Source organism: Tubulanus polymorphus, chromosome 3 (assembly GCF_964204645.1).
Source record: "Tubulanus polymorphus chromosome 3, tnTubPoly1.2, whole genome shotgun sequence".
Lineage (NCBI taxonomy): Eukaryota > Metazoa > Nemertea > Palaeonemertea > Tubulaniformes > Tubulanidae > Tubulanus > Tubulanus polymorphus.
This window is the reverse complement of record NC_134027.1, coordinates 27693380-27711144: the sequence shown is the minus strand read 5'-3', so window position 1 is coordinate 27711144 and position 17765 is coordinate 27693380. Positions and strand designations below refer to the sequence as shown.

At 38.3% G+C, this 17765-nt stretch overlaps 2 protein-coding genes across 4 annotated transcripts; both read right to left on the bottom strand.

The window, feature by feature from the left end:
* Window positions 1-6: 6 nt before the first annotated feature.
* LOC141902917 (creatinase-like) lies at window positions 7-4561 on the bottom strand. 3 transcript variants are annotated; one of them, XM_074790879.1, is made up of 7 exons: window positions 4118-4561; window positions 3960-4004; window positions 3709-3860; window positions 1444-2062; window positions 1156-1270; window positions 665-909; window positions 7-368 (listed from the first exon to the last, which is right to left on the bottom strand). In XM_074790879.1, exons 3-7 carry the CDS (start codon window positions 3856-3858, stop codon window positions 169-171), a joined length of 1329 nt encoding a protein of 442 aa, XP_074646980.1. In that variant the 5' UTR covers window positions 3859-3860; window positions 3960-4004; window positions 4118-4561; the 3' UTR covers window positions 7-168. The 3 variants fall into 3 exon arrangements, with proteins under 3 accessions (XP_074646980.1, XP_074646978.1, XP_074646979.1); XM_074790877.1 differs by having other exon boundaries at window positions 3960-4561; XM_074790878.1 differs by lacking the exon at window positions 3960-4004.
* Window positions 4562-5813: 1252 nt separating this feature from the next.
* Window positions 5814-9831, bottom strand: LOC141902286 (creatinase-like). The gene is made up of 6 exons (XM_074789945.1): window positions 9655-9831; window positions 9012-9163; window positions 7099-7717; window positions 6826-6940; window positions 6352-6596; window positions 5814-6039 (listed from the first exon to the last, which is right to left on the bottom strand). The coding sequence occupies exons 2-6, from the start codon at window positions 9159-9161 to the stop codon at window positions 5840-5842; spliced, it is 1329 nt and encodes a 442-aa protein (XP_074646046.1). The 5' UTR covers window positions 9162-9163; window positions 9655-9831; the 3' UTR covers window positions 5814-5839.
* Between the last annotated feature and the right edge of the window lie 7934 nt (window positions 9832-17765).

Below are 17765 nucleotides of genomic sequence, written 5' to 3'. Positions count from 1 at the left end.
GTGGGTTCCAGAATGACGGATAGTAGCAAAAAAATCACATTTTTTTATTTGAGATAATTTTATTGAACACAGTATATAAAATTCAATTAAATAACCGGGAAAGCATTAAAGCAATGGCGACGCTATAAGAGTATATTATTATTATTGATAATTGATGAGACAGCGAGTTTATTTTTTAATGATATTGTGTTCGGGACCGAACGGAAATTTAGTAATATTTTCAGCACCTGTTTCAGTAATGACTAGTATATCATGTTCTCTATAACCACCAGCTCCAGCCTCTCCTTCCGGTACTGTTATCATAGGCTCCATCGATATTACCATATTTGGTTCCAATACTGTCTCAATATCTTCCCGTAATTCTAGAGCTAAAATCGAAAAAATTATTCCAACCCATTCATTTTGGAAGTCTTGTAAGATAATTAATGCAGATATATGTTAATTTATGTAGTATCTTTACTAAAATACAATAATTTATGCAGATTTATGTAAATTGGCGTAAAAAACCTTCTTACAGTCGAGACCTCAATAATGAAGAAAGAATGAAATCGTGTAATTATCTATTTTTCTTCAGAATAATTTATGCAAAAATATGCTAATTCATGCAAATTTATGTTTAACAATTGGAAACTAAAGGATATCTACGATGTATTTCTGTTCTTACCGGCCTCTCGTCCGTAATAATGACTCAATGACCCAAACGAATGACCATAACCAAAACTACGATATTGTAACAGCCCAAACTGACGATACATTTCATTCAATTCAAGAGCTATATCTTTACATCTAACGCCCGGTTTTATTAGTTCTAAACCGCGTCGATGGACGGCGCAGTTCTTTTCAAACAGTTCCAGATGTTTGTCCGAAGCGTGATCGAGAAATAGCGTCCTCTCTAAAGCCGTATAATACCTGTGCAAAGTGAAGAGTATCTTTTTAAATCTTATTTTATTTACACTCAAATCCCTGGCAGGTATTAGAGGTATAAGACAAACTTGTGTACACTTTGTTGAAACCGACAAACGCTCTCAAGAGCTTAAGTAAGTTCAATAAGGATCAAATTTCGACCGTTCACAACATCTTGAAAAAATACAGCGTGCGGCGATGGTGCTGCCCCCTAGCGGTTTTACGACGAAAATATCGTGACGTCATACATACCCAGATATCATCGGGAAGCAGTTCAGACTGAGTATATCACCTTTCTGCACTTTACGAGTAGTTACTGGATTATGAGCGCCATCTGTGTTCATTCCAGACTGGAACCAAGTCCAAGCTTTAGAATAATGTCATTGAAACAATTAGAAACAATTTAACATTTTAAACTGGGATAAAGATGGCAACAACTGGAGCCGGTTTCACAGTTGTGAGTTCAAATTTGACTCAAAATCAATGAGTGAATTTGAACTCACAACTGTTAAACTGGAGTCCTGTAGTTTATAGACTTACTGTCCATAATTTCACATTGCGGGTATCTGTGAGAAATTTCACGAATCATAGCTTGAGTCGACGCCAGCGCCACCTCGTGCTCGGGTACGCCATCACGTAACGCGTCGACTCCTGCAGCGCCACCTATATCGGCTACAGCAGCCCCGGATTTAATGACGTCGATTTCTTCAGCGGATTTCACCATCCTCATTCTCATAGTCGGCTCACCGATATCGACCTTCTCTGAGCCGTTCGGTAAAGCTTTATCGAACTTCTTGAAATTATCCAAACTGACATGGTCGAATTCGAGACCTATTTTACCTTTTGTGTCTTTCAGACAATTCTGTACTGCATGGAAATAATTATCACGCTGCCAATCTGTATAAGTGACGACATTATCGGCTATGAGTGATCTCCTCCAGGGCTGACCCCCATCAATACCGTGACAAACTGTCGTACACTGATCGTGTGTAACCAGTAAACCATAGTTTCTCCCGAAAGCACAGTAAACGAAGCCACCAGTGTAGTAGTTTATATTGTGGTATGACGTTAACACAATTCCGCCGATATCATTCTGACTCATGTAGGATCGTAATTTCGATATTCTATTTTCGATTTCAGTTGTTGAGAACACGCTCGCCTATTAAACAACGAAACAAACCTATTAAACAACGAAACAAACCTTTTAAACATCGAAACAAACCTATTAAACAACGAAACAAACCTATTAAACAACGAAACAAACCTATTAAACAACGAAACAAACCTTTTAAACAACGAAACAAACCTATTAAACAACGAAACAAACCTTTTTATACAACGAAACAAACCTATTAAACAACGAAACAAACCTTTTTATACAACGAAACAAACTTATTAAACAACGAAACAAACCTATTAAACAACGAAACAAACCTTTTTATACAACGAAACAAACCTATTAAACAACGAAACAAACCTTTTTATACAACGAAACAAACCTATTAAACAACAAAACAAACCTTTTTATACAACGAAACAAACCTATTAAACAACGAAACAAACCTTTTTATACAACGAAATAAACCTATTAAACAACGAAACAAACCTTTTTATACAACGAAATAAACCTATTAAACAACGAAACAAACCTTTTTATACAACGAAACAAACCTTTTTATACAACGAAACAAACCTATTAAACAACGAAACAAACTTTTTTATACAACGAAACAAACTTATTAAACAACGAAACAAACCTTTTAAACAACGAAACAAACCTATTAAACAACGAAACAAACCTATTAAACAACGAAACAAACTTATTAAACAACGAAACAAACTTATTAAACAACGAAACAAACCTTTTAAACAACGAAACAAACCTATTAAACAACGAAACAAACCTATTAAACAACGAAACAAACTTATTAAACAACGAAAATAAACTTATTAAACAACGAAACAAACCTTTTGAACAACGAAACAAACCTATTAAACAACGAAACAAACCTATTAAACAACGAAACAAACCTTTTTATACAACGAAACAAACCCATTAAACAACGAAACAAACCTTTTTTTACAACGAAACAAACCCATCAAACAACGAAACAAACCTTTTAAACAATGAAATAAACCTATTAAACAACGAAACAAACCTTTTAAACAACGAAACAAACCTATTAAACAACGAAACAAACCTATTAAACAACGAAACAAACCTATTAAACAACGGAACAAACCTTTTAAACAACGAAACAAACCTATTAAACAACGAAACAAACCTATTAAACAACGAAACAAACCTATTAAACAACGGAACAAACCTTTTTATACAACGAAACAAACCTATCAAACAACGAAACAAACGCTATCTTGAGATAGGGGTGATTCTATATACGGATCTGTAGATAAGAATTTATTCTCGTCAGGAAAATGGTTGTTTATTAGACACGTATCCTTGTATGAGTTGAAACAAATCACGTGTCTAAAACAGAAATTATTCAGGTATTTGAACGATCATCAGGTACGATCTTTAGTCAGAGCTATTTCTAGTCCAAATTGTTAAATCGATAAATTCAGTTCTAAAACTTTTAAATTCTATATAAGAAATCAATTGACCGCGATTATATTATATGTCCTTGTTCTACTCGTATCACGAGGGCCTTTATCAAACTGTGTCAGAGATCTTTTATATGAGTCTAGATAATTGTCTAGACAATTATTCACTATGTGTTACGTAACTTGGTTAAAAGCCAAATGACACTCGCAAAATTTGACAGGAACAAACTGGAATATAGATACCTTTTCACCCTGTTTCATGGTTGCTATCAAACGAGGTCTACTATCGTCTGCAGTTTGTGACGAAGTCGTATAACGGTTTAAAGCACTGAAACTAACGCCGGTCTTCGGCTTCAGGTTTCTGACATTCCTCAGAAATAATTGCAGAGCCATCGCTGAAAATACAAATACACATTTAAATACACAGTACAATAGCTGGAAATACAAATACACACAAATAGTCCTACATTCAGGTTCTACATTGTTTATTATACCTTGATTGTTTTAATCCCCGCACACGTAAGAAGAAATCGTGGATCCTGTAAACCGCATGAAAAAAACCCGCAGAATATTTTCATCTGGTGCCTAGATACATCTAAAACAACCTGTGCACAAGTTTATGCAACATACTTATACAGCAGTTTAAACGTACCTGACAATAGTGAGTTTTACCAGTCGGAGAGCTGATAATCCTGACAATAGTGAGGTTTTACCAGTCGGAGAGCTGATAATCCTGACAATAGAGAAGTTTTACCAGACGGAGAGCTGATAATCCTGACAATAGAGAAGTTTTACCAGTCGGAGAGCTGATAATTCTGACAATAGAGAAGTTTTACCAGTCGGAGAGCTGATAATCCTGACAATAGAGAAGTTTTACCAGTCGGAGAGCTGATAATCCTGACAATAGAGAAGTTTTACCAGTCGGAGAGCTGATAATCCTGACAATAGTGAGGTTTTACCAGTCGGAGAGCTGATAATCCTGACAATAGAGAAGTTTTACCAGTCGGAGAGCTGATAATCCTGACAATAGAGAGCTTTTACCAGTCGGAGAGCTGCTTATCTAATGAAAGGCACGGTTTACCAGTCGGAGATTACAGTGGCGACACCTTCCTTTATCAGTTTGAGCCGGGCTCCACCAGATTGATCCAGTAAATATTATCAATTTCTCGCATATCAGAAAATCGACACTTGAACAAAGTACAACAAAAGTTTTAAGTGTGACTCTAGTATCAATTGATCAGTAATCGACTATCAGTTTATACTGTGAACAGTTGTGTTGAACAACAGTCGCGTTCTAGATTTGCTAGTCACGTTTTAAATTTGTAGCCAATTGTTTCAATGATTATTCGGGCGAGAATGTTGAAATCAGGTGATCAGCGGAGATCTAATGGCACTCGGCCCTACAGTACATTCCAATATAGCAGATATCAAACTGTTTCAGTCTCTCAAAGGAGACCACAAGATCTGAGGTCGAGCCTCGCTGAGAGACTGGCCGCAACTGGAGATATTTGAGGTTGAGCCTCGTTGAGTGACTGGTCACAACTGGAGATATCTGAGGTCGAACCTCGTTGAGTGACTGGTCACAACTGGAGATATCTGAGGTCGAACCTCGCTGAGTGACTGTCCACAACTGGTGATATCTGAGGTCGAACCTCGCTGAGTGACTGGCCACAACTGGAGATATCTGAGGTCGGGCCTCACCGAGTTCAAATATATCTCACACAGAGCGTATAACACTGAGATATTAAGAGAAACAAACAAACAAACAGCAATAAGATTTGATAAATTTTCAACAAGCTCAATATAAAATGTGAGAAAGAGTCACTGGCCACAGCTGGAGACACGCGAGACCGGGCCTCACTCGAGTGATGGGCCACAGCCTGAGACACGCGAGACCGGGCCTCACTCGAGTGATGGGCCACTACAGCCAGAGAGATCCGAGGTCAAGTCTCTCACTAGGACGACTGCATCAGAGAGGTCAGCCCCAGGCTCGCTTAGGCTTGATAATTTCAAAACATCTCCAATCATTCCGATAGGAAAATTAGTTATCTCGTTAATCGGAGAATCTTTGAATTAACACTTCTTGTAAACTTTAGCGCCCAAGATTCCGAAGATTGTTTCATGTTGATGTGGGTCATGTTGATAGTGATCACTCAGGAGTTCGGGCCGGTGACCCAGTGGGCCGGTGGACTCAGGTTCGAATCCAGACTACAGTTGAGCGACCCAGCAGATAAATAAAAAACAATTAAACTGAATTAAAAGATGAATTTATTTAAGACTTTTCATAATAATTGATGAGAGGTTATTATTCTATATACGAATAAAATCACATTAGAAAATAATACGTGATTGAATAATGTTATTCGAAAGTGGATTATTTTTTAATGATATTGTGTTCGGGACCAAATGGAAATTTGGTAACAATATCAGCACCTGTTTCAGTAATGACTACAATGTGATGTTCTCTGTAACCACCAGCTCCAGCCTCTCCTTCCGGTACTGTTATCATAGGCTCCATCGATATTACCATATTTGGTTCCAATACAGTCTCAATATCTTCCCGTAATTCTAGAGCTAAAATTGAAAGAATTATTCCAACCCATTCATTTTTAGAATTTTTTTAAGGATAATTAATGTAGATTCGTGCAAATTAATATAAATATCTTTACTATATTAAAATATGATAATTTATGCAGATTTATGTAAATTTGTGTAAACACCGTCTTACAGTCGAGACTTCAATAATGAAGAACGAATGAGATAATGTAATTATCTATTTTTCACTGAATAATTTATGCAAATATATGCAAAATTATGCTAATTAATGCTAATTAATATTCAACACCTGGAAACTATAGGATATCTACGATGTATTTCTGTTCTTACCGGCCTCTCGTCCGTAATAATGACTCAATGACCCAAACGAATGACCATAACCAAAACTACGATATTGTAACAGCCCAAACTGACGATACATTTCATTCAATTCAAGAGCTATATCTTTACATCTAACGCCCGGTTTTATTAGTTCTAAACCGCGACGATGGACGGCGCAGTTCTTTTCAAACAGTTCCAGATGTTTGTCCGAAGCGTGATCGAGAAATAGCGTCCTCTCCAAAGCCATATGATACCTGTGCAAAAAGTAGTATTGAATATTAGCCATCATCAGGCGATCATCTGACGAATCAATCACGGATGTGTTTCTTCTCGACTCGATCAGAGACTCTAAATTACAAATTAGATGACTCAATAGAAACATTACAAACTGTGAAACACAATAAACTTGTTCAAATAAACAAACTAGTAATAGTGCTGCCCCCTAGCGGTTTTACGAAGAAATAATCGTGACGTCATACCTACCCAGCAATATTCGGGAAGCAGTTCAGACTGAGTATATCACCTTTCTCCACTTTACGAGTAGTTACTGGATTATGAGCGCCATCTGTGTTTACTCCAGACATGAACCAACTCCAAGCTTCAGAATAATATCATTAAAACAATTAGAAACAATTTAACATTTTAAACTGGGATAAAGACAGCAACAAATGGAGCCGGTTTCACAGTTCCTCAAAATCAATGAGTGAATTTGAACTCACAACTGTTAAACTGGAGTCCTGTAGTTTATAGACTTACTGTCCATAATTTCACATTGCGGATATCTGTGAGCAATTTCACGAATCATAGCTTGAGTCGACGCCAGCGCCACCTCGTGCTCGGGTACGCCTTCGTGTAACGCATCGATCTGTGCAGCGCCACCTATTTCAGCTATAGCAGTTCCAGATTTAATGACGTCGATTTCTTCAGCGGATTTCACCATCCTCATTCTCATAGTCGGCTCACCGATATCGACCTTCTCTGAGCCGTTCGGTAAAGCTTTATCGAACTTCTTGAAATTATCCAAACTGACATGGTCGAATTCGAGACCTATTTTACCTTTTGTGTCTTTCAGACAATTCTGTACTGCATGGAAATAATTATCACGCTGCCAATCTGTATAAGTGACGACATTATCGGCTATGAGTGACCTCCTCCAGGGCTGACCCGCATCAATACTGGGGCATATGGGTAAACATTGGTCCTGTGTAACCAGTAAACCATAGTTTCTCCCGAAATAACAGTAAAGGAAGCCCCCAGTGTAGTAGTTTATATTGTGGTATGACGTTAACACAATTCCGCCGATATCATTCTGACTCATGTTGGATCGTAATTTCGATATTCTATTTTCGATTTCAGTTGTTGAGAACACGCTCGCCTATTAAACAACGAAACAAACTTATTAAACAACGAAACAAACCTATTAAACAACGAAACAAACCTATTAAACAACGAAACAAACCTATTAAACAACGAAACAAACCTATTAAACAACGAAACAAACCTATTAAACAACGAAACAAACCTATTAAACAACGAAACAAACCTTTTAAACAACGAAACAAACCTATTAAGCAACGAAACAAACCTATTAAACAACGAAACAAACCTATTAAACAACGAAACAAACAAATTAAACAACGAAACAAACCTATTAAACAACGAAACAAACCTTTTAAACAACGAAACAAACCTTTTAAACAACGAAACAAACCTTTTAAACAACGAAACAAACCTTTTAAACAACGAAACAAACCTTTTTATACAACAAAACAAACCTTTTTATACAACGAAACAAACCTTTTAAACAACGAAACAAACCTATTAAACAACGAAACAAACCTTTTAAACAACGAAACAAACCTATTAAACAACGAAACAAACCTATTAAACAACGGAACAAACCTATTAAACAACGAAACAAACCTTTTATACAACGAAACAAACCTTTTAAACAACGAAACAAACCTATTAAACAACGAAACAAACCTTTTAAACAACGAAACAAACCTATTAAACAACGAAACAAACCTATTAAACAACGGAACAAACCTATTAAACAACGAAACAAACCTATTAAACAACGAAACAAACCTTTTAAACAACGAAACAAACCTATTAAACAACGAAACAAACCTATTAAACAACGGAACAAACCTATTAAACAACGAAACAAACCTATTAAACAACGAAACAAACCTATTAAACAACGAAACAAACCCTTTTTCAAGAATGTATTTTGAGATAGGATGATTTGGGGAGATTCCCTCTTTATTTACATTTTCAGCTAAGAGCTATAAAATACTGGCTAAAACTCACAGACAATAAACAGACGACTCTACCTCATTGTGAGGCATGAAGTTATAAATAATAATGAAAATAACTGGGCATCAAATATTAAAAATATATTGTATGGTTTAGGTCTGCAATACGCATGGATTACTTATATACGGATCAGTAGATAAGAATATATTCTAAACAAGATAATAAATTCTGAATTCTATAGACAATCCCATGACCACGACTGTTAGAGATTGGTCTATTCAAATCATGCGAGCTCATTTATCAGACTGTCGGGTATTGAGACAATTATTCACTATGTGTTATGTAACTTGGTAAAAAGCCAAATGACACTCGCAAAATGGGACAGGAACAAACTGGAATATAGATACCTTTTCACCCTGTTTCATGGTTGCTATCAAACGAGGTCTACTATCGTCTGCAGTTTGTGACGAAGTCGTATAACGGTTTAAAGCACTGAAACTAACGCCGGTCTTCGGCTTCAGGTTTCTGATATTCCTCAGAAATAATTGCAGAGCCATCGCTGAAAATACAAATACACATTTAAATACACAGTACAATAACTCAAAATACAAATACACAGTACAATAGCTGGAAATACAAATGCACAGTACAATAACTCAAAATACAAATACACAGTACAAAAATTGAAAATACAAAACTGAAAAAGCTGTAGGTCGGGGGTCATTTCTTCAACGCGACACGTTTAATTTTCATTTGGGGGGGGGGGGGGGGATTCTGGTCAGAAGTTGTAGGATACCTTCACTTAGAGATGAAATTTTGAAATTTGTCTGATCCCATCTAATGCATTCTTACCCTCCTCGGAGCACTCCTTTTAGACGATGTATCCTATTTCTATTGGAAACCCACCTCGCAAAATCCTGGAGCCGCCCCAGAAAACGTGGATCCTGTAAATCCCGTGAATAATCCCGCAGAATATTTCACTTGTTCCTATAGATGAACTTCACATATGAAACCTGTTGCACAGATTCACAAAAACGTAGTCATACTTACTTTACGATAGAGAGGTTTTACCGGTCGGAGAGATGTGAGAATCCAGTGAAAACTGTCGCTCTGACAGTCCAGTAAATATAATTAATTTCTCCTTAGAAACTTGAATATAGTTCGAATAAGTTACACGTTTTAAGTGATCCTTTCGAACGTACACGTATTGAGTGTATTCAGTTGAACAGTACGGTACTGTATTGTGTTGAACAGCAGTCGCGTTCTAGATTTATAGTCGCGTTCTAGATTTTTGGCGCCCGTAACCGCACATCAATGAGAACCATAAAAAACTGTTCATAAGCCACTACGAATGAGAGATGTTTAACAGTCACACAAAACGTCATCGAAACAGAAAAAGCTGCTTCTTTCCTCTAATTCCTAAAGGCGGCAAATTTGATAATGCAATATTATTGCAAATAATATAACCCATCGATTGACACCAAGTGAAAGGTTATAACATTTACTTAATGACAGCTGAAGTATTGTGGGCGATGTACACCAGTCTTATAATCATGTCCAAAGTGACCACGATGTCCCTGGACCCCTAGTTACATGAAAAATCCCCAAACACACAAACCTCCATGTCCCATTTCACCTATACGCATATATCACTATATTCTCCATGTTTCCACCAGGCGACAATATTTTCTTCGTAAGTATTTTTCTTGTTGTTTCAATGAATATTCGGGCGAGAATGTTGAAATCAGGTGATCAGCGGAGATCTAATGACACTCGATCCCTAAACATTATTTTCCAATATGGCAGATATTAAACTGTTTCAGTCTCTCAAAGGGGACTACAAGATCTGAGGTCGAGCCTCGTTGAGTGACTGGCCACAACTGGAGATATCTGAGGTCGGGCCTCGCTAGGTCGACTCGCTCAGGCTGGGTATACACTAAAACAGAGTATTGATGAAATTTAGGGGTTAGATTTCATAAGAACTTAATCAGTGGTAATAACTTATTTTTGTGGTATTATTTTTGTGATATTTCTAGTTTATTTACGGTCCCTGCTGATTTTGTACATATACACGTAAAATCAATACAACTGGCAAAAGAGAGCTATTTCACCACATGCCGAGGACGCGGTAGTATGACTTGAAGGTCTGGTTCGATCAATGCAATTTCTTATTGATTTTGGCTCCATGAAAAAAGACACATATAAAATGCCACCAGAGTATCTCACCGATGAGTTGTAGGACCAGTAGCGTTAACTAATAAAAAATCAGAAATCTCATAAGATTCCCTCCCGAATTGTGCGCAAATTCCTTTACAAAGAAGCTTCATATCAACTTGATTTGTTGTTTCGCGATCGAATTGTAAGCATTCAGCAACCACTTGAGAAATGCTTGCTCCAAATTATGTTTCTTATTTCGAATTTGTATCTGAACCTTCAAAGATAGATCTGTAATTACATATACACAATCGAACTGTTGAACTAATACCAGACGCTGGGAATATTGATTTAACAAATGAGTGAATACTTGCGTGATTTCCCATGGCTCTGATTGGTCAGTTCCAATCTTCTACGCTACGACGATTTGTGTCGCTGATGCATCGATTTTGTTTCTCTGCCCGATCATCCTCGCGAGTATCGGCGAGAGAGAGGAGAGAGGAGAGAGGAGAGAGGAGAGAGAGCACGCAAACAGTCTCATCCGGATACACCAGTTGTCATTCACTCGAGGTATGTTTCTGTTAAACATATATCCAGATTATTGTTGGTTTATTTTCTATTCGAGTTTTCTGCCATATTTTCTGTGTTTACGATTATACTTTTATTCACATTTTTCACAAAGTTAGAAATTAAATTCAAACTTAGTAAACTTTGAGTTACCGCTTGAAGAGTCCGACTAGCTCACGTTCCCTATGTTTAACTAAAACGTGCGATCCAGTTCCGCAGTTGTGAGTGAGAGTCTAACTGCTGAGTTCAAACTATATTTCATTAACATTGTTTGAACTTTATAAAGTCAAATTGAAACTCGGAGCAGTGAAGCACTGGGAATCAACTCTCTGGGCTAGCTAGTGAATAACTGTGGGTGGAACCGGGTCCTGTGAATAACTGTGGATGGAACCGGGTCCGGGTCCGTGAATTACTGTGGATGGAACCGGGTCCGGGTCCGTGAATTACTGTGGAACCGTTTAATTGAAATATCGTGTTTTTTCTGATCGACATCTCATTATGATTTTTCCTACAAACATGAATAGAATTTTATTTCTAGTTCGATTCGTCTCTAAATGTTTTGTTAATGCATTCTATCTGTAATGACGATTGAAGCACCAAAAATGCTTAAATCAAACATGATTTGATTCGTTTGAATTGGGAGATTAAAGATAAGATACGTCATTAAGATGTAATCATAGCGAATGGTTTATAGAGTTGGCTGCTGTTGATAACACGTGATCATTGACAATTTAACAACATAAATCTAGTGAAATACCGGAACCATAGAAACCTTATCGTCCTCGATTCATAGGGGTTACCAGTTAGTGCACAACATCTCAACATCACAACAAGTCAACCAGTCAACTCACCAACCAACCACCCTATTAAACAGGTAAACCAGCCAAACAGCTAACCAGCCAACTAAACAGCTAACCAACCAACTAAACAGCTAACCAGCCAACTAAACAGCTAACCAACCAACTAAACAGCCAACCAGCCAACTAAACAGCTAACCAGCCAACTAAACAGCTAACCAACCAACTAAACAGCTAACCAGCCAACTAAACAGCTAACCAACCAACTAAACAGCTAACCAGCCAACTAAACAGCTAACCAACCAACTAAACAGCTAACCAACCAGCTTACCTTCTTATTATTTCATATTGTGAATGAATGACATATTTGCACATTATTCGTGATAAACTCTCAAAGCGGGCGCGCACGAGGTAATTCTCTGTTACTCGAGGTGTGGGAGGTTTACATTGTACAAACACAGATAAACATCAGTTACCTGTAAAATCATCAATATTGTGTAGCAATAAATCACCACAGTGGATAAGGGTCCCACATCAGGACTCAGTTTCCCAGCATCCCTGCAGCCTGCATCCATGCTATAGACCCGGCAGGTTACTGCACCCTGCTTACAATGTCAGTTTTTAAAGAATCAAATTGGATAAGAATTGATGACAGAATTGAGTTAACTCAGGTGACTGGAGGCTAGGTGAGGTAAAGGGAGGGAGTATAATTAGAGGTATTCTCGTGTGTCTCGAGGGGAGGAGAGAGGAGGGGAAGGGGAGGATGGAGCTGATGGCTGGAAGTACACACGGCATGATTTAACCTAATATAAATGGACAGTACAGTTACAATATTGTCAATATTAAATTATGAGTCTTGTCTTTTTCTAGGAAAATCCACCGAATGTCTCTACATCGCCCCCCCCCTACTCTCGCCTCCCCTCGCCCCACGGTTAAACACCACTAACTACGTTCGGCGTTATTGTGTTACAAATCGACAGTGACAGATTCCATGGATTCTCTCTCTCACCTCATAACAGTACAATCTATAATCATTCAGTCACGTTATATTAAAACGTCGGAATAGATCCCAACATCCTTATTCAAAAAGTGCGAATTCATCTTATTGTGGAGAAAATATCAAACCGTTTATTTGTATTTCACATGTATTTCGAGCAGTTACTGAAAAAAATTGTTTAAGGCCAAAGGGACCAGTCGTCCAAAAGTGGTCTCATTGATACAACCAAAATGAGCTTAGATTGGTCTTAAGTTATTAGATTGGCTGTAGATCGAAAATGAGTTTAAGTCTTAAATTGTTAGTTAGAGGTTTATATAGAACCAAAAAGAGTTTAAATCCAAGCTATGCCTGTGTAACTGGGTCTTGGTGTTTGGTACTGTATCAGTAACTGTCCAGATATTTCTGGTACCGGTTTAGTATGTTTCAGTGATTGGTGTCCGTTATGGAGAGTTAATGATAGCCCAAAAATTAACTCTGATTGAAAAAAATAAGAAGTCAGCGAACAAAGGAATTTCCTGCGAACCATTTTATTTTTCAATTGAATGCGCGTACAGTTAGAAACGCGTAGAGCAGCGTGTGGGAACTTGTCTCCGAGTCACATACTGAAATTTAAATCAGTTTCATATTTGCTGCCGCTGCCGCTGCTGCCGCTGCAGCTGGTGCTGATGCTGCTCACAATGTAACTGTTTTTATCACCTATCTCACATTTACAGACATTGATTGATAGTTAACCCTGGCTTAATACCCTCATTCAGGATTAGAGAATAAGTCCATTCCTGTGTAAAGTCAGGGATTAGTATCGCGGGTAACCGAATCTGTTCACATTATTGCCACTAATGCAATCGTTTCCTTGGATTCCTATCGAAAGAATGTCACTAATGCGTCACCGTATCAATCACATATTTCACAAATGCCTCATTACCTCTCACATACCTCTCACATACCTCACACAAACCTCACACATACCTCATACATAGTTCTGTTACGACAGACTCGGGATATTGTCAATAGGCGAAGGAGCCATAAGTCTTCGCCAGGTACAGGTTATTCACTTCCCGAGATACCACGTGGTCTCCGCAGGGGGCACAGGTTATTCACTTCCCGAGATACCACGTGGTCTCCTCGGGTACAGGTTATCCACTTCCCGAGATACCACGTGGTCTCCTCGGGGGGTACAGGTTATCCACTTCCCGAGATACCACGTGGTCTCCGCGGGGGTACAGGTTATCCACTTCCCGAGATACCACGTGGTCTCCGCGGGTACAGGTTATCCACTTCCCGAGATACCACGTGGTCTCCGCGGGGGGTACAGGTTATCCGCTGCCCGAGATACCACGTGGTCTCCGCGGGGGGTACAGGTTATCCACTTCCCGAGATACCACGTGGTCTCCGCGGGTACAGGAGACACGTATACCATATAAAATGTTCCTTATTAAATTCATGGCCAATAATTGCAAATAGACTCTAGTCCTAGGGGAGGGGAGAGGAGGAGAGTAATCATCATCACCAACATCATCATCATCATCATCATCATCATCATCATCATCATCATCATCATCATCATCATCATCATCATCATCATCACCAACATCATCATCATCATTATCATTATTCAACATACCACAGTGTTATACGGAACAATCTAAACACAATGGCGACGTGTGTCACAAATATTCCTGATGAATACGATATGAATTTATTCTGATATGTAGATGACAGTTATTTATTTATAGACTCCTTCCTTAATCTCGTGAGAATCTCGTGAGACTCTCCGTTCCGTTTATTAACGACCTTCCTGCCTGTCACCGCGTGTGTGTATATAGGTCAAGGTCACTGCAGTTTACACGGCATCGGTTTCGCAGACGATCTTCACTTCAATATAGATTTCATAATTTGTTTACGGGACCTTAAGAGGTCCATAGATTGCAGCTCGATGGCTTTTCTGTGGCGCCCCCTACAAGATTCCGACGTTTGTTAAAACGACCGATTGAAATGGTTTTTGTAATGATTTTTTTTTTCTAAGAGAAAATAATTTGATTCGCGTTTCTTTATTTGAACTATTTTATAATTGAATGACAAAGGGCCATGTGAACGATAGGATTGAATCAGAACCTGCTGTAGTTTGTGGTTAGATGATCTGGATGTCTGCTGTTTCAGTTACTCTATTGCCACAGTCTCCTCCTCTACACAACAACATCTACAATAAATAGATTCAAATTGATGGAATTGAACTGATATTAAAATTCCGGGTGAATTTCAGTTCACCTCGTAAATCATTCATACACAGCAGCAGCAGCAGCAGCAGCAGCAGCAGCAGCAGCAGCAGCAGCAACAGCAGCAGCAGCAGCAGCTACTAGAATGGAATTCATTTAATTATAGCAAATAAATTCTCGAGATATCACAGTGAACTGTTAATGAAACACTGAGTTCTAACGGTGATATTTTTGATAGCGCGATGCTCCGCACACAAACAATGAAAAATAGAGTGCAGAAATATTCCTGAACTTCATACATCGTTATGACTGTATCCTTATATTTCAAACCCTGGTGGCGACAGAGTTTCTTGGTCGGAGGTTCTTCTCTGGTCTCTCCCCTATTGGGAAAAAGAAACATCGAACCCACTTATAATGCCCTGCGTGGCGCTTAGCGGTTTGAGGGTGTTAAAAAAACTGTATCCTTATAATAGTGATCTTCAGGAGTACTACTGTTTTATCTCGATATATCTTTTAATTGTCGATGAGTTTTCTTAAACAGTGCAAATAATTCAGTAATTCATCAACTATTTGCAGCGGATTTGGTGGCGATGTTGACAGCTCAGTGATTAACTAGTAAATACCCTTAGTAAACGTATCTGACAAACCTCATACAAATCAATCACAGACGTTACCGCCGTGTTTATTGTCTAATCGTCTATTGCGGCTCTAGGGTCATCTGATTATCATCATCACGTGGTGTACGCGCATGCGCAGCATCTGTTGATTTAGTAGTCAATTCGTGACAATTTCTAGAAAATGACCGATTGTCTTAAGACGAGTTAGTGATGTGATTGATACACTGTGGCGACTGAGGGGCCAAACAGCGGACTGTGTGTGGGTGTCATCAAACACTTCAAACTCACAGAGGTTCGAGTTTAGTCCTGGTTCTAGTTTTAACTACCAGTGCCGTGTATTTGGCAATTGTCCAGATCCATGAGAAAAATTGTGCAGACACCTGCACGAACACCCTGTAGAACCTACTGTTCATACGCTGTCGTCAAATTCTAATTATTTGAATGAATTTTTTCCATTTCTGTTACAGTGTCGTTAAATATCGGCGATGTTTTTATCAGGGCGGCAGCTTCTCACGTGACCCGAATTTCAGTCGTCAGTCGTATGTATATAAGAAATGACCACCTATGACGTCATCAGATTTGAGTACCCTCCAGGTGGTGCTGTTGTCGATTACTGGATGCTGTATGATAGCTGTATTCATAGTCTGCATATTTACTTTACGATTCAGAAAAAATAAGGTAATAAATTGATTTATTCATTAATTTTCTTGTTGAGATCATTTTTGTTGTTGAAGACGCAGTGAATAGAACCGGTATAATATCTGATTCAGAATAAGCAGGCTGCTGATTGTCGGTCGAGCAGGCTGCTGATTGTCGGTCTAGCAGGCTGCTGATTGTCGGTCGAGCAGGCTGCTGATTGTCGGTCGAGCAGGCTGCTGATTGTCGGTCGAGCAGGCTGCTGATTGTCGGTCGAGCAGGCTGCTGATTGTCGGTCGAGCAGGCTGCTGATTGTCGGTCGAGCAGGCTGCTGATTGTCGGTTGGTTTATCAGCTGAGACCGCGATGATAGGGAATTGATTTCTAACGGATGAGCGGAAATGAGATGAGTTTATCATTGATTACCATTTAACACATATGAGTTTAAACTGCGAACTGTAACATATTTAAAAAAGCATCTCCTCATGTTTGAAATGATTTAAATTTTCAATTCTCATCTATCTATCTATCGAACGATGCTCGAGTTGATAGCTGCAATTTAGAATTTAATTCTGATAAAATATCGGGAAATACTAAACAACATTTGACTGTGGATCCGTGATAAACGGGAAACAAAATATCGTCACAAATAAATCAGTTCAATATCTCAATGAAATTCTAAAATCTTCACTCTATAGACTATAGACAGGCTACCGGTATATAGCTGTCTAATATTCACTCTATAGACTATAGACAGGCTACCGGTATATAGCTGTCTAATATTCACTCTATAGACTATAGACAGGCTACCGGTATATAGCTGTCTAATATTCACTCTATAGACTATAGACAGGCTACCGGTATATAGCTGTCTAATATTCACTCTATAGACTATAGACAGGCTACCGGTATATAGCTGTCTAATATTCACTCTATAGACTATAGACAGGCTACCGGTATATAGCTGTCTAATATTCACTCTATAGACTATAGACAGGCTACCGGTATATAGCTGTCTAATATTCACTCTATAGACTATAGACAGGCTACCGGTATATAGCTGTCTAATATTCACTCTATAGACTATAGACAGGCTACCGGTATATAGCTGTCTAATATTCACTCTATTTTATACAGCTGTGAGTCTAATAGTAGTGTAGGAATTTTCTACAAGTTGTAAG